The 23,313-nt window shown below is 37.2% G+C and overlaps 1 protein-coding gene across 4 annotated transcripts in view; it reads right to left on the reverse strand.

The window, feature by feature from the left end:
* Positions 1-23,313, reverse strand: part of LRCH1 (leucine rich repeats and calponin homology domain containing 1) — a 217,736-nt gene that overhangs the window by 106,413 nt on the left and 88,010 nt on the right. For all 4 annotated transcript variants that reach the window (XM_003341353.4, XM_007495432.3, XM_001378971.4 and 1 more), the window contains exon 2: positions 1,049-1,193. In XM_003341353.4, coding sequence (XP_003341401.1) covers positions 1,049-1,193 — 145 coding nt within the window. The remainder of the gene's footprint in view (positions 1-1,048; positions 1,194-23,313) is intronic.

Raw genomic sequence — 23,313 nt, forward strand, 5'->3', positions numbered from 1 at the left:
AGCAGACCTTGCCATACCAGTACTGGGTCTGCTCTGCCAGATTACTAGGGAATGTAACCCAATGCATACAATAAACTCTATCTAAGGTTAAATGCCAACATTTGAAAAAAGGCCAAAAAGAATCATAAGAGACAGCTTTAAAGAACTTTGAAGATAAAGTTCAAAGGAAGCAAGGGAAAAGGTAAAGAGAAAACACGCAAGAGTTGATTCTTTTTCCACCTTGGACTTTCTTCTCCACTGATTCTGAGGCTAGATTCTTTTTCTTTTAAGCCCTTACCTTTCGTCTTAGAATCACTACTATGTATTGGTTCCAAGGCAGAAGAGTGGTAAAGACTAGGCAATGGGGGTGAAGTGACTTACCCAGTGTCACACAGCTGGGAAGTGTCTGAGGCCAAATTTGAACCCAGGATCTCCTGTCTCTAGGCCTGGCTCTCAATGAACTGAGCTACCCAGCTGCCCCCGAGACTAGATTCTTAAGGAGAATTGGTTTCTCCAATTTTAAACTATCAGTATTTTTATTTTGTCTACATTAGTGATTATAAATCGTAAAGATCACTTAGACAACTGAGCTCATTAAAAGAAATTTGCAATTTTCCATACAAGGCCAATATGTTCTCCTCTTTCAGTTCAATTTTGGGCTCAACTCAATGTCCATTTGCAGTGTCCATTCAAGATATTCACATGTAGGTAACCAAGCTCTACAGATTGTCCATCCAATTGTATAGCAGATCTTCATTTATTTCTATGGAGAGGGAAAGTGGAGGGAAGAAAATAAAGGACTGTGGAAAAATGAATACTCATAATAATCCTCTCTTTAAATACTAAAAGTCATCCAGCATAAAGACTGAAGGAAGAAAAGTTTGGATAGTGCAGTAAATATATTTTTTAAAAGAGCACCAATAGCTATGTTCAAGAAAGTCTAAAATAATATTAGCAGCCATATCGAATTTAAAAATCAAAATGTGAGAAATTGAAGCATGACTATTTATTTTGTTTTTTAAAATGCTAACCTGCTACTCCCCCTTAAAGTCTTGTTCAGTAAACATACCTTAAGTTTAAGTAAGTCAGCATCTGCAAGTTGATGATGGCCTCTGGAATAACTTTGATACAGTTATGATACAGATTTAATATTTCTAGAGACACAAAATGGCACAATTCCATGGGAACTTCAATCAGTCTGTTCTTGGAGAGATCTAATAGAAAGAGAAAATAAAATTTATATTGGTAAGTCTGCAATAAAAACTGATATAATATTTTGCATACTTTCCTAGTAAAAGAAAAACAATTTATTATTTTTTTTAAATCCTTACCTTTGGTCTTAGAATTGATATCAAGTATCAGTTACAAGGCAGAAGAGTATTAAGAGCTAGGCAATTGGGGGTTAGGGGACTTGCTCAGGATAACCCAGCTAGGAAGTCAGAGGCCAGATCTAAACCAACAACCTCCCGTCTCCAGAGCTGGATCTCTTTACAATGGGCCACCTAGCTATCCCCTAAAAATTTGTTTTAAGGAAAAGAGCATTTTCATGTGTGGGACAACCTGCATCATATGATTGAAATGGTACACATTCTGCTGATAACTTACAAAGTTTTTAGCTTAATCTCTGGATAAATGTGTAAACTGAAAGCCACAGTAATAAAGTAGCTGATATTTAGTGTTTTAACATATATTTATATGTTTATATTATATAATATATTTAACATATATTAACTCATCTTAGTCTTACAACAATCTTGGGAAGTTATAGGTTTATTAGTCTTATTTCATGCATCAAATATGATTCCTACTTGACAGTGTATGGGGTGTTCAGGGAGGGGTAGTATCTCTGGTATGGAGGGCTTGTCGTGCCCTTCTAGGTCAGCTCTCCAGCCTCTGACCCCCACCTGACACCCAGCTCTCACTTGTGGCTCCCAGTAGCTGCTAGCATGTGGCAGCAGCCACACCCCGGGCAACGGCTTCGACAGGCCGGCTAAACCTTGTGAGGGTAGCCATCGGGTCGTCGACCCCTCGTGAACCAGGGCTTTGCTCACCCAGCATGTGAAGACTGCTTCGGCCAAACAGAAGGAAGAAACCCATAAGAAGGTTCAACGGCTGAGATGGCGACGCAGCAAAGCACTGTGGAGTGCTTAGGGCATGTTGGAGCACAAAAGACAACACGGACACCCAATGCAGCTGAGGAAGTCTCCAGCTGTAAAGACTTTTCATGCCACTGGACCCAGGCTTCCAACGCCGAGAGAGTGGACTGTCTCTGTGCATCGACTTTTCCACTTAAATCTCCTTCACGCACAAGTGTCTTTGTGCAATAAACACACAAAGACAATCGTCTTTCTCGGTTACTGAGAAACTACTACTACTTGACAGTAAAGGAAACAGAAGTCCAGATTAAATGACTTGTTCCTTGCTATTATTCCATGGAATATCCAAGCCCAAGTCTTCCTCACTTCAAGTCCAGCACTGTATTTACAATGTTCAAGTGACCACCACATCAAGTTCGGAAGCATTTATTAGGCACTTACATACCAGGCACTGTACCTGGATAAACAGAGAAAGGCAAAAATAGTACCTGCCCTTCAGAAGCTCACAATCTAAAGGGGAAGACAGTGTGCAGACAATTAGCTAGGGACAGGAGTGGCCTGGGGAAAGCCTCTTACAGAAGGTGGTACTTAAGCTGACTCCAGAAAGAAGCGAGGGTAGCTAAGAGATGGGAAAGGCAGAGATGGTTGGGGAGGAGGAGGACAGCCAGATGTACGAGAGACAAAAGGAGGTTTACAGGGGTTGATGTTAGGGTACAAAGAGAGCGAAGTGATTGGGTCTACCCAATAGAAAAATCACTCCAAAAGGTGGGTGGGGGATAGATTGAAACAGGAAACATTTGAAGCAGGAGACCATTTAGCTAATGATGACAATAATCCAAGCAAGAAGTGATGAAGGCCTCAACTAGGGGGTTGGTGTGTGAGTAAAAGTGGAAGTGGTGAAGGTCAAAAAAAAAATATATATATATAGATATATATATTGGCAATAGACAGGATATTTAGGGATTATTTCTAATACTATTGAATTCAGAATAAAATTATTTGGAAATATACATTTTAATGCCTTATCTATTTAAAAAAGCACCAAATTTCAAACCAGAATAGCTATTTAAACCCCCCAAAATTAAATTTGAGGATTGGCCCTACCACTCCGAATTTGGGTGATTTTAGGTAAATCAATTCATCTCTTGAAGCCTCAGTTTCTACAGTTATAAAATGGAGGTCTGGGAGGTAGGAGGGAGTATTAATTTTGAAAGCTTTTTCAGCTCTAAAATTCTATGATTTACAGAACATGGAACACACTAACAACAAGATTACAAGGATGATCAATTATGAAACACTTAGCTACTCTGATCAAGATAATTCCAACAAAACTGTGATGAAAAATGCTATCCACTTCCAGAAAGAGAACTGATGAACTCTAAATGCAGACTAAAGTATACTTTTTAAAACTTTATTTTTATTGTTTTCTTTTGCTTGTGTTTTCTTTTGCAATATGGCCAATGTGGAAATGTTTAAGAAAACAAGTTAGACTAATTATTATTATTTTAGGACTAATTAAAAATAAATATAATCCTATGGTTTAATGATATTTGACTTTAGCAGTAAACATGTTTATGAAATAATTTTTAAGGGTTTGGTTATAAGGGTTATGCTAAAATTTTGCTTTGAACATACTAGTTGAAGCCCCTAGTTGAGAAGCCTTCATCACTTCTTGCTTGTATTATTGTCATCTTTGTCTAATACATGTTTATTATAAAGTAAAGTATAAATTTAAACTGAAAGATGCTACCACTTCAAAAAATCTTAGAAGCACCTATCAACGTAGACTGATTATTTTTGTTTTAAAAATTGTATTATGATTGTCCTCTCTTCCATCACCAGTATCCTACTTTCATATACACAGAATTTCAATTAATTTGAAGTGAGCAAATAATACCTAAATAAACCTAAGGTAAGGGAAATATAACAAGCTTCCTTTTATGGAAATTTAGAGTCCAAATGGAAAAAAAAATATCCAGAAACCTCTAGAGTTTTTCTTCTTGAAACTCATTATTTAACGTAGGACTCTTGATAGGTTGCAGCACTGGAAACTTGCCCAGAAAGTATTGACAATGTGTGTGTTGTTTTCTCAAAGAAAATTAAGCAATGGCTTAGGGTTAAATCTCAAGCCTAATTTTTCTTAACAAATGTTAGCACTTTTTAGTCAAGATGAATGTAAATGATGCAGAAAAAAACATGATTAGGAGGTTAGCAACTGGTGAAAGTTAAACCTAAAGATGGTTTTCATTAAATAATGCCCATGTCATTGATGCTGTTTTTTCTGTAAATGTCACAATATAAAAGTCTATCCAAAATAATAAAAGTCCTTGAAAAAAGAACAAGACTTATATTAAGATTTGTAGTGGGAAAAAATGTGAAGATTCCAGAATGTCAGAAGAACAAAGTTTTATGCCCAATTCTGGGGACATCTCAATGTCCTCATCTACAGAATGAGAAGGTTGAGATAAAAAATGTTGACCAATACCTTTTACAACTCTTAAGCATTCTAGAATTCTATCACTATCAGCTAAAAATAAATAGCATGCTCAAATTTAATTTTGTTTCATCATAAACAAAACTTCTATCCTAAATTTACAGCTCATTCACACCACAGAATGCCCATTTACTTCCTTTATAATGTAAGATAATGGAGATCAGAGATTACTTCCTTATTTGCACTTGTACTTCCAATACCTAACAAAGTTCTGAAAAATAGTAAATGTTTAATAAATGTTTTGATTGTTGTCGTTTTAAGAATTAATTCTCATTAATGAGATATTTCTCTACCCAAGCATTATAAAAACTATGAGTAGTTAGCAGAGAGAAAGAATGATAAAATAACTTCCTTTTAAAAAGCTCTAATTCGCTTTATTTCAATTCAGCAAGCATTAATTAAATACCTACATTGTGAAAAGCACCAAAATAGGCAGGAGGGATGCAAAGACTATGAGATCAAATGACATAAATAGTGATAATATTAAAGAGTTTGTGGAAAATATGCTTGGATTCTCAGAAAGATCAATGGTGGGCCTTAAATAAAGTCACAAATATGAATATAACATAATTCATAAGTTTAGCATGTCTCAGAAAAAGAGTTCATTGGAAAACAGTGATGAAGTTGAAACAAAGCAGAAATCAGAAAAAAATGGTTCAAATGGTTAGATTAAATGGCCTGCTAAATTACTGAAGCAACATTCATGAAAAAAAAAGGAATACATTCTGAGTATCTACATTGTATGATGAAGCCACTGTTACACTTGGATGTAAAGATGAATAAACAATTACTATCTTTAAAAAGCTGATGATCATAGAATTATTCCATTTTCTAAAACAATTTAATTGTTAGAGGGCTCTTGCTTATATTAAGACACAATCTGTTTCCCTGAAATCTCTACCCATTTGTATAGTTAGAAATTCTTGAATCCCTATAAAACTACATTACCCAAAATTCCTTTCTGTATTACCTAGAACTCTTCCCTTTTCCTGTGTCCTCCCATTTAGGAGAGGGTATTTAGATTTGTTGTGACTGCTCTCACACTCTCTTTTACTTGTGACTGGCTTAGTTCAGGTAGTTCTTTTATTTTAGTTATTATTAATAAAATTTTTAAAATATAATACTTTAGTTATTGAATATTAATTTTTAAGCCCACATGTCCTAGTTCTACCTTTTTAGTGCCACACAAAAAGAATGTAGTACAAGACAGATTTTCAAAGATTAAGAAGGCAACGAAAACATCTTCCCTATCTTCTCTGGAGCCTACACTTTTGAAGTTGTTCAGTCACATCTGACTCTTCATATCCCCTGGGACCACAGCTTGCTGATCCTGTACATGGGGTTTTCTTGGCAAAGATACTGGAGTGGTTTACCATTTCCTTCTCCAGTAGACTAGGCAAACAGAGGTCAAGTGGCTTGCCTATAAGTCACACAGCTAGTAAGTGTCTGAGGCCTCATTTGAACTTGGTTCTTTCTGAGTCCAGGCCCAGAACTCTAACCATTGTGCAACCTAGCTGCCTCCACAATTTTGAAGTATAATCTTTCAACTCCTCATCTTTCTAAGTAAAAAAACAAAAACAAAAACAAAACACATGCATTATAACAGGGGAAAAGCAAAAGACAAGAGTGTATTTTTGCTCAGTTTTCTGTAGTTGAAATAAGCCTATTCCACTAAGGAGGTACAAGTATTCCCTTAGTAGTAGCTATGCAAAATGCAGATATTCAATAAACATTATTAGTGCCTTCTGTGGACAATATCAGCAATATAAGATGGCCAGAGACTCCAGAGAAGAGGACAAGGCAGAGTTGAATCAGTTCAGAGTCAAAATGGGGAAAAGATGATTGAGTGACTAGTGCAGAGGGGATGGTTTAGATGACTGAGAAATTGGAATGATCTAGATATCCATAAACAGCTACCAGGATTTTGATTGGATGGCAGATGTGGATTGTACATGGAGAGATGTTGCCTCGATTAGGGGTCAGCTTTGCATCCTTTAATCCTATATTTTCTCATTAAATAATAATTTCTAATAACCGATATGCAGTTGATGAAAATAACTAGCAACATTTAGTCCTTTTATGTTTCTTGGGCAGCCTATAAACCTAGACATGAAAAGCAGCATAGTGGGAGATGATACCTGATGCATCCTTGCCTTTGCCCTTTAACAGTTGTGTAGTCTTAGGCAAGTTATTTGATTCTCAGTTTCCTCAACTTGTCTAAAAAAAAAAGGTAGATAAAAAGCCCCATTATCTCTACCTAATGGGATTATTTAGGATTGGAGAGAAGGTATGTCTGTAGACAGAAAATACTATAGAAATATAATCTCTTGTTACTATTTCTCTCTTATTATTTTTTCTAGTCCTCTGCTTAGTGGAAATCACAATCATGAATATCGAGTCAAAACACAAAATATTTATGTATAAGGTCACATACAGAACAGGAGGCAAAGGACCACATTATTCTAGCTTCCGTCTTTTAATTGAAGCATGTTCTTCATTTGTAATCATTCATGTGAAATGCATGTAGCCAGAAATAAAACAATAAGTTTTTCCTCTGCCAAAATAAGCTCTGCAAATCCCCAAAATAAAGTAATGAGATGAATCAAAATAAGCAAGTCAGGATAGAAAAACAGTCAATGGAATTTTGGTGTTGGGTCAGCAAAATTTGCCACAAAGGCACAATGTTTTTTTTATAAAAAAGGAAAGTGGTGCTTCACGAGGAACTGAACATAAGCTCCACTTGACATACAACAACATCCTGAGTTATAGGTGAGCAACAACCAGATCAAAGAGCTTGGCTACTCGAGAAGTTTTAGGTCTTATCTACAATATGTTTTCTGGTCAGAGAAAAAGAGCTGATCCTGAAAGATAAAAATAATTCCCATTTCCAGTAAGATCAAATTAAAATAGTTTTGGCTTATATAATGCCATTGTAGGAATTTTATGTTACAATGTTATTAATGACCTTTATGACTCACCGTCCTAATGAAACACACTGCCTTGTGCACATTCAAAGATGGCCTTGGCTGATTCCTTGGAAGTAGTGCATGTCCTCCAACAATCTCCTCCAAGAGTAAGGATGGGTTATTCTGACCCATCTAGTTATTTGCCTGGTCTTCCTTCAGATCATATCCACATTTGCTTAAGAGTACAGCCCACAAACAAAGAATATGATGACAAGAACTGATCTATAAAAAATGGGCATTTGCCCATTATTTTTCAACCAGTTTGCCAAAGGACCAATGTGTCCAGTGAAGACCGGTGCCATTGTTAGTCAGGCTTTCCCCACTGGGTCCCTTGCTATGCTGAAGGTTATTAGAACTACTCTGGCATACATATCCATGTGCATGCACTTCTTGGCCCAGTTCACATCTCAAAATCATCCTTAAGAGTTAGTTGGAAGGGACTTCTGGGATTGTAGAATCCAATTTTCACCCAGTCCGTATATCTTGTCTAAAACATGCCCTAATAGATGTTCCTTTCACATAATCATCTTCAATAACAAGGCAACTCAGAACTCATGAGGCAGCCCTATAGGAAATTTTCTCTTATCTTTCCTTCTCTAAAATCTGCCTTCCTACAAATTCTCCTCATTATTAATCTTAATTCTGACTTCAATCCCCAAGTAGAAGGTCTTTTCTTTACATTCTACCCATCCGTTATCAGGGATTCAGCTTGAGACTTGCAGAACTTTTACATACCCATGCATGTCCTCTACTTCTACTCTCATTATTGTTGTGCTTTTCATATGGACACCTTCTCTCTTCTCTTTCATCAGAACAAGTTAGGTTTTTTCCCTCTAGAGGGCAAGCCCCCACTCAGCACATCCCTCTCTGGACAAATATCTATCACCACTGAGTACAATGGTGCTCCCACTCTCCCATACTTAGAGGAATCTGTGGTCCTATTCTCCCATTCTTAGATGAATCTGTGACCCCACTCTCCCATACTTGGAGGAATCTGTGGCCCCATTCTCCCATTCTTAGAGGAATCTGTGACCCCATTCTCCCATACTTAGAGGAATCTGTGGCCCCATTCTCCCATTCTTAGAGGAATCTGTGACCCATTCTCCCATACTTAGAGGAATCTGTGACCCCATTCTCTCATACTTAGAGGAATCTGTGGCCCCATTCTCCCATTCTTAGAGGAATCTGTGACCCCATTCTCCCATACTTAGAGGAATCTGTGGCCCCATTCTCCCATTCTTAGAGGAATCTGTGACCCATTCTCCCATACTTGGAGGAATCTGTGGCCCCATTCTCCCATTCTTAGAGGAATCTGTGACCCATTCTCCCATACTTAGAGGAATCTGTGACCCCATTCTCTCATACTTAGAGGAATCTGTGGCCCCATTCTCCCATTCTTAGAGGAATCTGTGACCCCATTCTCCCATTCTTAGAGGAATCTGTGACCCCATTCTCCCATACTTAGAGGAATCTGTGACCCCATTCTCTCATACTTAGAGGAATCTGTGGCCCCATTCTCCCATACTTAGAGGAATCTGTGGCTCCATTCTCCCATACTTAGAGGAATCCGTGACCTCACTGATGTGAATACCCCTCCACCGGTTCAAACTGCAAAGTCTCATGCCTTTATTCTGCGAGATTCCTGCTTGTGTCTTTGTATAAATCATCTAGTAAGGATTCATCTAACATGTTCCTCTGGTTCTCTTAATGTTACTGGAGTCCACCACTTGTCTAGTCTCTCTGTTGTTCCTTCTACAACTAGTTCCCTCTTTCTTCTCTGGATATATATATATATATATATATATATATATATATATATATATATATATATATATATTCCCATAGATTCTTTTTTATGTTATCTTCCCATGTCATTGTTACAATATGCTGCAGCCTGAGCACACTCCCCAGATGTTTTTACACAGCCCTTTGGATCACCATTTCCCAAGTATGGCATGGCAGTCAGAGCGTTACAAGTACACCTCAGAATGAAAAAGACTGGGTCATGCTAGTCAATCGAACTAGCAGGTTACAGAATATCCATCAGTGACTAGCATTTATTGAAGATTATATACATAAAAAGATTATATACATACAAAATTTCCAGGGATGGGGACAGTGACAACAGGATGACATTCATGTCGAGTTGCACCAAGACCGAAGGACACAATATATGGGCGAGGAGAAAGGTGTAAAAGGGATAACCTTTAAAATGACCCCTATAAATATATTTTTCAATGCTAGAAGATCTGTTGCTGAGTTGCATGTATTATTGCAAAGTCTCAATACTTACAGTGAAAAGTAATATACACAGGAGGTTGTAATTTTCAAACATTGCTTGGGGAACATAACTTCCTTAAGTCAGATCTGGTTTTAATAAATTAAATGTTTTTAATGTGTCATTAATAAATTCTAAGGTCACATCATTAATAGTTTAACAGATTAGCATTAGTGTATCAAGAAGTATTTATAAAGTACCCTCACCAAGGACCGTGCTTAATGCTACGGCATATCAAGTAGGAAGGACACTCGTCACGGCTACCCAAACTCCCTACAATGTAGTACTAATAGCCCCTAACACAAAGATTAAAATTCCTCTAAAAACTCTAATGCTCACCACACATGTGGCCTTGAGCAAGTTGGTTAACTTTTCTGAACTTCATTTTCTTCGGCTCCAAAATTAGGACAGTTGAATTAGATGGACTCTGAGCTCCCTTTCAGATCTAGGACTGTAAGAGAAGAAATAAAATATAGTAGATATGGCCCCAGACTTGGAGTAAGGAAGACCTGAGTTCAAAGCCTACCACAGACACATTAGCTGTGTGACCCTGGGCATGTAATTATAAGAGATTTAGTTTTTAAAAAAATGTTTTTAACTTCTAGTGGAATCTGCCATATAAGTTTTTGGTTGCTGTCTACAAAGTTAGGAAAGGGCCATGCTTTTAGTGTTTTTAATATTAGGCAGAGGAGGCTTATATTTGATCATGAAAGTAGTAATAGGGAGCCCACTGGAGTTTTAGAGGTTGCAACAGCTGAGATTTCACTTGTTTCTGAGAATATAATACATTTGCTACTTGCTAGCAATTGGATACCCAAATAATTTTACATTACATTTAGCTTAGCAGTAATCATCATCATATATAAAGTGTATTGTTTATCTGCCATAATCAGTTATCACAGGTGATGCACTTTTACATCTCTAAAACTGAACTGAGCTGTATCATTTTTAAGCATGAGTTAATTGTGGGAGTTCAAGGGGCCAATGTTTCATCTCTGAGGTTATTCCCCTCTCCAGCAAAGATCACAGGCTCACTAGCATTTACAAGCCTGTCATCAGGAGTGTATGAAAAGAAATCATTAGCTGACCACTGACCTTTTAGAGATGTTCCACCTCACACTTACCAAGGCTAGTCTGCAGGCATGAAACTCACTGAAGGGCGGACGCTAAAAACTTTTCAGATTTGATATCTGATCTTTGCTCCTCACTAACCTTTAAAAATCCAGAATGACTTTCATGTCATGGTGAGACATGGAAAAAGGACATTAGCAGAGTAGAAACATCATATGAATTGTAAAGACATACATTGTCATCTGAATTACAAATTCTTTGCTGTTTAAATGATGTTTAACAGTCATTTGCTAAATCTGAACAAGGTTTTGCCAGAGAGACAGATCCATGGGCTTCTGTCTATGAAGGAATGGAGGTACAGATGATATGCCAAAAATTAAAAGCACTTATTGAACACTATTTGCCAGGCACAATGCTAAGCCCTGGAGACACAAAGACAAAAGTGAAACATTCCTCGCCTTCAAGGATCTTACAATCCAATGGGAGAGACAGCATATACATGTGAATATTTACAGAAAAGAAACAAAACAAATATAAGGTGGTTTGTAGGAGGTGAAAAAAAGGGAAGTGCATCAGAAACTGGGGAACCAGGAAAGGCCTGATGGGTATAGAATTTGAGGTCCTAAAAATAAGCATTTAAGTAAATACTCAAGTCTTTTGGGGACACATTACACAATTCCAGAAAAGACAGTCCCTTAACAATATTGTAATTCCCTGATGCTTAAAGACACTGAACTTCTAGTTACTCAAATGAAACTATCAAAAATGGTATTTAATTTAGGGTTAAGAGATCTGGGTTCAAATACTAGAACAGACAGTGTGATTTAGAGCAAGATGCTTCATTTCTCTGGAATTTTGTTTCCTTAATTATAATATAAGGAAGCTGATAGTATAGTGATTAAAGCTCAAGTTCTAAGTGAGAAGACTGAAGTCCAATCCCTTCTGAAGACTCTGATGCTTTCCTAGTTGGGTCACCTTCAACAAACTGCTATAATTCCCTGAAACTTAGTTTGTCATCTGTAAACTTGGACTATGTTTCTTCCAATTCTAGAATTATTGAGGAGGAGGAGGTGTGAACAGTATGGATGAAATAAAGCACAGGACTTAAGGGTGATGAAGATCTGGTTTCAAATCCCACCTTGGACACTGAGTAGGCATGTGACTCTAGGCAAGTCACTTTACCTCTACTTTAATTTCCTGATCTATAGAATTTTGGGGTAGAACTTAATGGCCAAAATTCTCTCTAGGTTTTCAAATCTATGACATTAGTACTAGATGATCTTTAAGGTTCCTTCCAGTTCAGCTTTTTAATAAGCAGGAAAGGGCAGGGGTTGAAAGGAGAAGAGTAGGTAAAGGAAAAAAAAAAGCATTCATCTACTGCTCCTGGATTACTCTTCTTATTAAAAACAAAAACAAAACAAAATACTCCAGGCTTACCATCAAGAATGAAATAGAATTGTGTTTGGAGTTTGTGTTTACATAAATATGAAAAATTAAACATTACAGAGATGTTATCCAGTAAGAAGAAAGCATTACAATAAAAAATGTTAAATCATAAACTTTCCCAGGCTTTTCATGTTTGTTTTTAATACTATAAAATTTCAATTACTCAATTAAACAGAACTCAAATTAACTGGATCGTGCTTTTCTGAAAATTCCAATAAGAAATCAATATCATAACAATTCACATTAATAAGTGCATTTTATGGTTTGCAAAATGCCTTCCTTAAGCTTTTCTGACAAAAATCCTATTAGACAGTACAAGTACTATGATACTCATTTTACAGATAAACTGGAGCTTGGAGAGAGTAATTGACCTGTAGACCCAGTTAGTAGAAATTTTGCCCTAGGATTTGAACCTAGCTGTCTTATGCCTTTGGGTCCACTTGACTGATAGGACCTCAATTTCCCTATTTCTTGGAAACTAAAATTAGTTTTCCCTAAAACAAAACTGTTCCAGAACCTTGATTGGTCATTGTCTTTCTTTATAAAGCTTCCAGGTCAACTAAGGGCACAAAAATTCCTGCCCATATGAAGTCCTTTCGGTGTATTTCTAAACAATACACAAGTTGCCCTACCAAGAAGAGACAAGTTTCTGTATGGAAATGAGGGGAGGTCAAGGGGGGCCAAGGCCTAAAAAGCGAAATGTCACTGTATCCTTGTTGCATATCTCTGCTGTGTTGGGATAAGGTTAACATCATTTGGAAGATTTGCCTCATGCTATCCCAACAGTCAACCTAAACTAACAGACCCAGTCAGACTGGGTTCAAATCCCTCTAAAAAAAAACTCTTAACATTCACCTCATGTGTGGCCTTGGCTAACTTCCCTGAACTTAATTTCCTCAAGTTGTAAAAGTAGGGAAGAGTTGGACTAGCCAGAATCTGAGGTCCCTTCCAGTTCTCTAAGACTATGTGAGAGGCAATAAACATGTAAATAATAAATAATTGCACTAGTCTTGTAATTAGGAAGACCTAGGTTCAAATCTCAACAGAGACTAGCTATGTGATTCTGGCCAAGTCACAAGAAGAGATGTAGATTTCTTTTAAAAAAGAAGTCTTTCAGAAGAATCTATAATCAATACACATTAGACCCAATCTCCTTTTAATCACTATAGCTGATCTTCAGAATGATATCTACAAAGATCTCCCTCCAGGATATCTACAAGGATCTCCCTCCAGGATATAATCAATGATCAAAGACTAGATTGGGTTTTTTTCCTCATTTCCTACAACCAAAAAATGTGCTTTTATGTTTGGGAAAATCTTTCAACAAGAAGTGCTGAAAGAAACAACAAAGTTCCACTAATCCCTAAGAAATATTCCATTTCAATTATTCAAAGTTCTGCCACAGTAGGATTCCCAGCATTCTCTATGCCACTATTAGACAGTCAACAGATTAAGGGTAATGGTGATAATTTAAAAATGAAAATATATTTATACTTTTCCAACTCAAAATCTGCCACATAAAAATTAATTTTAAAAAGCATTTGCTTAATCTTAATCAAGACAACATTTCAGAAGGTCCTCACAAAAACTGCCAGTTTCACAGACTGCAGACAGACACATCTAGGAAGCCAAATGAGGAAGCATGACCACAGAATTTTAAACACAACAAACACATACACAAAACCTCAAAGAAACATTACTGATGATGTGTTCTGTAGATAGGAATCAGAGAAGAAAGAAGTACAGTAAATGAGCACGGTGATTCACAATATTTCTTTGTTTGTAGGTATAAAAAAGTCTGAAAGGAAGCTGCAAGAAAACCCATACAAAATTTCTTTTGAATAATTAAATTACTGCATCTTCCCACAAGATGTTGTGAATGTATCTAACTTAAAAGGATATTAAGGCTGGTGATAATCATTAGTTCACTAAATTAGCACTGTCAGTGTTCTACTGGGAAAACTAGAAAGCTTGGTTTGGGCTTATTGATGTTATCTTGTTTTCTTTTCAAGAAAAAGAGAACTTAAAATCCTATGCTTCTTAAGGAAATCTCTAGTTTTTACAAAAGATCTCATCAGGTGTGCTTTTGCTAAACTTTTCTAGAGTTTAACGTATTTAAACCACAAGGGCCTTGGAGTCTTCAATTTGAACAAAGATCAGGAAAAACTATGTTGGCCAACTGGCAACCCTGGAGGGCTATCATGGTAGAGTAAGAAAAGCACTGGTCTAGGAGTCAGAATTCCTGAACTTGAATTGCATTGATACATACAAGCTGTGTGACCCTGAGTAAGTCCCTTTATTTCTCTTTCTCATTTTTATTCTCTGCAGTATGGGAAGGGGGGGGGGGGGATGTTTCTTCAGTCTGTTCTAGCTCTAATATTTTGTGATTCTGTGATTCACAATTACCATGACCAACGTCCACATGCCTGCTGAGTCATATTAATAGTAGAAACTGATAGGAATGGTTGGTGGAGTCATCCTTAGTCCACATATTTCCACTAAGAAGAAGCTGTCTTCCAGGCTATACTTTCATTCTCCTAAGAAAGCAAGCTTCCTAAGAACATATTGTTTCATTCTTTATATTTGTATCCTTAGCACTAACTCACTACTATACTCAGAGTGGGTGCATAATCAATACTTGATTGATTCCTGATCTTCTGAAACCAACTGATCGCCATGAAATCCCTGCTGCTCAGCAATGAAAGGATCAAACACTGAATTTGAACAGAGGTTCACAACTGCAAAGCAGTTCCACATAAAATCTCTGTGAGGTGAACAGATAGATGGCAAAGTGGATAGAGTGCCAGGCCTGGAGTTAAGAAGACTCTTCTTCCTTTATTCAAATACTTCAGACACTTAATAGCTGTGTGTGTCTGTGGGCAAGTCACTTTACCCTGTTTGCCCACGTTTCCTCATATGTAAAATGGCAGGAGGAGAGAAGGAAATGGCAAACTACTCCAGGATCTTTGCCAAGAAAACCTCAAATAGAGTCACGACTCAACAACAACAAAGTTGTTAGCTGCATTACCTGTACAGGTGAGTAAACTGATGAAAGATGAAAGCTCAAGTGACTTTAGAAGTTCCCAAGCTAGTTAGTAGGGGATCAAGAATGAGCTGTGTCTATCTGGACTTTTACTGACCCAAAAGGTTGATAAGAGACAACACTGCAATGTAGTAGAGAGAAAAGTTACTGGAACCTTAGGTAACAGAGTAAGTAATTGAGACATGGAGGGGATTTCAGACATCAGAATGAGCTACTCTGGGAGACGTGAATTTGGGGTTAAAATCTTAAGCAAAGACTAAATGACTAATGTTGTAGAGGGGAATTTTACTCAGATGCAAGACAGAATTGAGATTTCTGAAGAGGTTTCAAATTCTGAGATTCTGATTCTTTTTTTTTTTTTATTTGGTCAATTTTTGGTTACAAAAATCAAATTCTATTCCTCCCTCCCCTCCCCCTACTCCTCCCATAGCTGATGCACAATTCCACTGGGTATTACTCATGTCCTTGATCAGAACCCATTTCCATGTTGTTGGTGTTTGCATTAGGATGATCATTTAGAGTCTACATCCCCAACCATATCCCCTCAACCCATGTATTCAAGCAGTTGTTATTCTTCCGTGTTTCTACTCCCACAGTTTTTCCTCTGAATGTGGATAGTGTTCTTTCTCCTATATCACTCCAGGTTGTTCAGGATCACTGCATTGCGACTAATAGAGAACTCCATTATATTCGATTGTACCACAGTGTATCAGTCTCTGTACAATGTTCTCCTGGTTCTGCTCCTCTCACTCTGAATCACTTCCTGGAGGTTGTTCCAGTCTCCATGGAATTCCTCCACTTTATTATTCCTTTTAGCACAATAGTATTCCATCACCAACATATACCACAATTTGTTCAGCCATTCCCCAATTGAAGGGCATCCCCTCATGTTCCAATTTTTTTGCCACCACAAAGAGCGCAGCTATGAATATTCTTGTACCGGTCTTTTTCCTTATTATCTCTTTGGGATACCAACCCAGCAGTGCTATGGCTGGGTCAAAGGGCAGGATTCTATGACTCTTGCGAGCAATAAAGGGTCATGAAGGGATCTGAAACCATTGACATCTGAATGATAATTGGACAACCAGGAATATTTTGCCTATAGAAGTAACATAAGGTGATCTTCTGGTCAGAGATATATTTAAAGTGAGATACTATATGCTCTTGCATTTTATTTTTGAGGATCATGAGGTTCAATAGGGTTTCTTGGCTAAGGTAACTTAATTACTTAGTGGCAGGGTCTAATACTAATCCTCAGGCTAGTTCTTGTTAAACTACCTAGCTAGTGGCCCATTAAAAGATAATGATAGTACCTAATAGGGGAATAGATAAATAAGTTGTGGCATAAGATGTGATGGAATATTACTTTGCCTTAAGAAATGACAGGTCGATTTTGGAAAAACATGGAAATATCTAGAAATACACAATTTAACTCAATTTTTAGAATTCTGAATGTCATCTATCTTTAACTGAATTTAGGAATAAATATTATTTTCCACATATGTGGAATCATTACTAAGTCTACAAACTGTAAAGATTTTAAATTTAGATATCTAAAAAAAAAGAATGGTAAGGGTAGGTTTTTCTGAAATATTTCCTTGGGTCATTTTTCTTCCTAAACCCAACAAATATGGAACAAAGAGTGAACTGTCTACAAATTTACTGATGTTCCTATGTTTAAAGTTCACATTTAGTGAGTGAAACATTGACAAGAAAGATGTTTTTGTGATGGTGAATGCAAAAGGCAAGTCCCACAGTGGGAAAAAGGTCACAAAGAATCTGTCATTATAAGATGATTTTTAGTTTTTTCTTGACAGAGAAAGTCCCTATGGGTTATCCAAAAAAATAGTTGGAATGGAAAAACATAAGTCATTCAGTTCTTTTATCCCTTCTACAAGTGTTTATTTAATATCTCTAACATGAGAGGCAATATGAGGATACAAAGACTGAAAAATGGCATAGTCTCTATCTTCAGGTAACAGGGAAGACAATGGTGATAGAGATGCAAGATTTAGTATGATAAGACAAAGGAGAGAGCTATAGCATTCTAGGAAAAATTAAGAGAGGGCTATGTTTTCAGAAGGAACAGGGCAGAGGGAGGGGGAAGATCAGGGAATTATGTATTCAAGGAAAAGGTGGTACCTGAGTTGAAGCTTGAAAAATAAAGTAAAATTAGGAATTATCAGACAGACAGAGGTGAGAAAGGTACTCATTTCAGGTCAAGAACTTTTTTTGTTTGTTTCAGTATTTTAAATTTTGTTTTTTTTTGAACATTAAACTTGGAAAGGCTTTAAGTCCTGGCACACAGGCTCCTCATCAGAGGGTTGACTGAATTATTTTGGTCTGAGTATGAAACTGCCTATTTAAGCAGGGATGAGGTGATGATCTATATTACTGAAGAGGATGACTCAGGAAACCTTAAGAAATTGAAATAAAAAGAAAATGTGAGATCAAATAATGGATAGAATATTCCTGTGATAATATGCAATGTCATTCATTACAACAGAATTTAAAGACAAGTTCTTTTTTTTCTCTTTTAAACATTATTTTATTTGGTCATTTTCAAACATTATTCATTGGAAACAAAGATCATTTCCCCCCCCCCCATAGCCAATAAGCGCAATTCCACTGGGTATCATATGTGTCCTTGATCTGAACCCCTTCCATGTTGTTGGTATTTGCATTAAGGTGTTCATTTAGAGTCTCTCCTCAATCATATCCCCTCAACCCCTGTAGTGAAGCAGTTGCCTTTCCTCGGCGTTTTTACTCCCACAGTTTGTCCTCTGCTTGTGGATAGTGTTTTTTCTCATAGATTCCTGCAGATTGTTCAGGGTCATTGCATTGACACTAATGGAGAAGTCCATTACGTTTGATTGTACCATAGTCTATCAGTCTCTGTGTACGGTCTTCTCCTGGCTCTGCTCCTTTCACTCTGCATCACTTCCTGGAGGTTGTTCCAGTCTCCATGGAATTCCTCCACTTTATTATTCCTTTTAGCACAATAGTATTCCATCACCAATATATACCACGACAAGTTCATTTTTTTAAAAATGTCTTCCATATATATAATAATTATTATTTTTGCTTGCTTTAAACTTATCTTCAGAAAAGGAAAGTAACAGACTTGATCTATAAGTCAGATGCTCTAGGCCCATAGTGGCAAACCTATGAAATGAGTGCCTGAGAGGGCACTCACAGCCCTCTCTGTGGGCACATGTGCCATTGCCCTAGCAAAAATTTTGCCAAAGTTCATTACTAACAAGCCAGAGGGATGCAGGGCTGGACTGCTCCCCTCCCTCACAAATGAGGACATTTCTCGCATCATCCTCTACTCTGAAAGCTTTACCATCACTGTGTCTAGACTGAAAGCTCATTGTCAACGGTCTCCAAAAGGGTATAAAATTTTTGAAAAATAGAACATACTGGATTCAACATTAATCTTACATTTTAATTTCAAAGTTCTTGGAAGAGAAGGGGAAAAAATCCACACCTGCTGTTAGATGCTGTCAAATGGCCAGCTTTTGCAATCTATTTTCTTGCCAAGAGTAAGTACAAGAGAGGATGAACTCTGTATTTCCTTCTTCCAAAATATGATCTCTCATCTGTACTTCTAATACCGCAGTAGTCAGTGGGGGGAACCTTTAAGGGATATACCAGAACACCTCAGACTATATTCACCTTCTCACTGAAGACTCTCTTCTGGAGAAGAAACACCCAGAAATATAAAGAATGTTTTAGTCTAAATTCAAAGCTGGGAGCAAGCACACAGATCACTAAACACTAAAATACAGACTCTTTAAGGTAGTTCTCAAGCACTAGAAGGAAGTTCAGAGGATCTGAACCCTATCTCTCCCACCATCACTTGAGAAGTTGGACTGTTGGTTTTGTTTGGTCATTTTAGTCATGTTCAACTTTTTGTGATCCCATTTGGAGTTTTCTTGGCAAAGATACTGGAGTGGTTTGCAATCTTTCTTCAGCTCTTTTAAAAAAAACAGATAAGAAAATTGATGAGAAAACAATTTAAGTGACTTGCCCAGGATCACAGAGTAAATGTCTGAGGCTGTATCTGAACTTCAGTCTTCTTGGCTCCAGGTCTGTTGCTCTATCGACTTCACCACTTAGCTGCCCTCAAAGTTGGACTAGACAACCCCTCAATTCTCCAACACCTCTAACATTTTAGGCCACTATAAACCTATTAGCAAAGAAATAATTTTGTATACTCAAAAAGAAATTTATTTTGATAAACAGAATTTATTATGTTAGAAGCAATGTGATACAGTGTAAAGAACACTAGATTTGGAGTCATAAGAACCCAAGTTGGAATCCTGGTGCTGCCACCTGGGTGTCACTGAACAAGTCGCTTAAGCTACCCAGACCTCAGTGTCATATATAAAATGGAGAGGGGAAAGTTGAAATGGGGGGACCAGATGATTTCTAAGGTCCCTTTTGACTCCAGATCTTTAATCTGTTAGTTATTTGTTATTACCCCCAATAACATGGTTCTTGGTAGGAGGTTTAAAAATAAGCACTATGATTCTTCAAGTGTTTCCCTTCTCCCCTTTTATCATGATTATGCCATTTATTCATTACAGACCTCACAAAAAAAGCAAATAACTGTTTATGTTTCCAAAGCAAAGCCATAGCTTTGAATAAAAAGCATTATAGAGTTTGTGATTAGAACGCCATTTCAGAAATTTAAATCCTTTTAGAATCTCTTTCATAAGATAAAACCTCAGAGACTGTAAAATTGAATATAATGAGTTTTTTATTACTAATCACTTCATAAACAATTCTGAGTCAAAAGCCTGTTGGGAACATTTTTCTGAAGTACAGACTGCAAATTAATCACAAGCTAAGTCAGAGACCACACTTTTACAAAACTACTCCAGAGAAAAGTTGTCTAGGCTTCTGTGTTTATATTTTTTCGGGTCAAGCTGGCTGGGTAATGACATCGACACCATTTGTACTACTCATGGGTACACAAGTTATCAGACCTTCTAACCTCCTTTCCTCTTAGAAATGACCAAACTGCCACACCATTTAAGATTTGTAATTTAATCATAACTATTCCCTTGAATACTGTTCTTCAGGCATCAGGATGATCATAAGCAGGGCCAAATACATTCTTTGATTTAAGAATTAGGGTTCAGAGGGGTCACAAACTATATAGAAAGGTCAGAGGCATTTTTACTTGGCTTTATGAGGCATGCCTGGTTTCCAAACATCTGGGTGGTACAATGATTGGTTCTCAGGCCCCTTTGGCACACCCAAAGATAAAGCAGAATGGTTACCTAGGAAACAAACTAACATTGCAACTATAAGCCTGGTGCTTCAAAGACTCATAATGAAGATGATCCATTTCAACACAATCCCAAAGAAAATCATTGGCTAAGTATGCATGAGAACCCACTTGTAGAGTCTATAGTTTGAGGGGAAATGTTTGGCATAGAAAGGATGCAGAAAATAATCACATTCATGTTTTAAGAAACCACATGCACACAGTAGAGAACAAACATAATTATGGTTTTCCAAAATACCTTACAGTTGAAAGTTTACAGAAAACCTCAAATCTTTACTGAAGATCTAAAAAAGAGCTGAGAGAAAAGAGAGCAAATGATTCCAATTTGGGGCTCTTTCAATGGCAAATGGACAAGAAGATTTTCAGAGCTCTGAAGCACATTTCAGCCTTAAAGGCAGAAATGCAAAAAGAAGAAAACTTAATATCCCCAAAGAATACACTTACAGCTTGTTTATCTATTCTATCCAGAATTTTTTAAATATGTGATAAATATGATTGCTCCTCTTGTTAAAATTTTTACTGTGTTTTTTCTGGAACCTTTTCCTTTTATCAATTAAATTCTTCAATACCTCCCCATTATCATACTAGAAAAAAATCAAGTGGAAAAAATATAAAATAGAAAAAGGAGATGCAAAATTTACCTCTTCTTGGTAAAACAGAAAGAAAACCAAACTGAGAATGGAGTTATAGGTTCTACTCTCAAGTTTGCTACATATAGTGGGGAAGCCAGATTGCACAGTGGATAGAGAGGCACAGGCCTAGAGTTAGGAAGACCCAGTTTTCTGAATTCAAATCTGGCCTCAGACACTCAGTAGCTGGGCAATCCTGGGAAAGTCACTTAACCCTGTTTGCCTCAGCTCCTCATCTGTAAAAAAAATAAATAAGATGGAGAAAGATATATCAAATCACTTTAGGATCTTTGCCAAGAAAACCCTGAATGGGGTTGTGAAGAGTCAGATAGGACTAAAAGGAATGAATAACAATAACAAAAGCTACTAGTTAATTACATAGTTTAGTGATCATACTACTTTCTGGGTCTCAGTTTCCTAATTTGTCATCTAGAGGAACTAAACTAAACAAACTAAAAAATCTCTCTGGCTTTACTCTTTCTGTAGATTCCTTAACAGCTTTCTGAATACAATTTCATTATAACAAAGTCTCAAACAAAAAAAAAGAGAAACAATTATTCTTTGCTTTCCATAATTCCCCCATTCACACAAATGCCTCACAGAGCTGCAACAGGAACATCAAGGAGATTTTTATGCTCAAATATCTCATCCTACTAAAATAGCCAGTCAGTCAAGTATTTTATTAAGTGTTTCCAATGTGCCAGGCACTAAGTATTAGGAATACAAAGAAAAGTACAAATGAAGTCTTTACTCATATCAACTGAATTTCTGGAAACCCCAAGTTCTCAAGGGCCAGGGGCAAACTTGGGAGTTTCCAGAAATACAGTTGACATCTGTAAGCAGCAAATAACTATGTTACATTATACTACAGGGAAAACATGGAGCCAGAGGCCAGGAGGAGAGAGAGCATGCCAGGCACAGGAGGGAGGAAGGCAGTACAAGAGTGAGAGATTTCCTTTTACTCCATACTTTCTTTCACCCTGCTCCAAAGTCGAAGATTGTTTTATTTGGGACCCTTCATTCCATAAGTCTTCCCTTTCTCCCCCTTGAAACTTCCCGCTGGATGGAGGAACAAGCACCGGCCCTGTTAGTTTGGTGATGAGAGTAAAGTGTCAGAAGATGGGAAAAGTGAAGAATGAAGGGCTTTAAAAGACAAAGAGGACTTTGGATTTAAACTTGGTGTTCATAGAGATACTGAAGACTACTGAAAGGGGTGACAGAGTCAGACCTGTGGTGTTAGTAAGATTTTTTTGGGAGTGGAGTAGATAGAATTGGGGCAAGGAGGGAGAGAAAAGGAAAAATGTGAAGTTGGAAAACTCAGAAGGCTGTTATCACAGGCAGGATAAGAGGTGATGAAGGCCAATACCGGGGTGCCCATTATGTGAGCTTAGAGAAGGGGATCTGTCAAGATTTCTTGAAGGTAAGAATAAGATGTGACAATAGTCTGGATGTGTGAGCAAGCAGGGGAAGATGCCAGGGACTCCTTAGGGCTGGGTAACAAAGCTGACCTGGTGAATTATCACAAATTCCCATATGGTTTTCATATAGACGAATGAGAAGAGCAAAAGAAACTTTAACTTCTTTCCCTACAATAGGGCTAAGAGGCAGGTTGAAACCAGAGGACAGTGGGCTTTGAGTTCAGAATATGTCCTGTGACCTTCTTGCTAAATCAAACTATAGCAGCACTTGTACCCCTTTTCAAAGTACCAGCTTCTAGTCTTATTTATTAACTTTCAATTTTATTAATTTCTCCTTTGATTTTTAGGATCTCTAATTTAGTCTTCATCTGAGGATTTTTAATTTGTTCACTTTCTAGTTTTTTAATTTGCATGCCCAATTCATTGACCCCTGCCCTCTCTAGTTTGTTAATATATGAACTCATGGGGATAAATTTCCCCCTGGCTTGCACCGGTTTTAAAAAGGTCTCTGAAAATACCACACTGCTGATAATCTTTGAAGCAGATCAAAACCACTTTTAGGAATACCCATTTTTCAAGCCTGAGAAACTCTGA

Source organism: Monodelphis domestica, chromosome 4 (assembly GCF_027887165.1).
Source record: "Monodelphis domestica isolate mMonDom1 chromosome 4, mMonDom1.pri, whole genome shotgun sequence".
In the NCBI taxonomy this organism is placed as follows: domain Eukaryota; kingdom Metazoa; phylum Chordata; class Mammalia; order Didelphimorphia; family Didelphidae; genus Monodelphis; species Monodelphis domestica.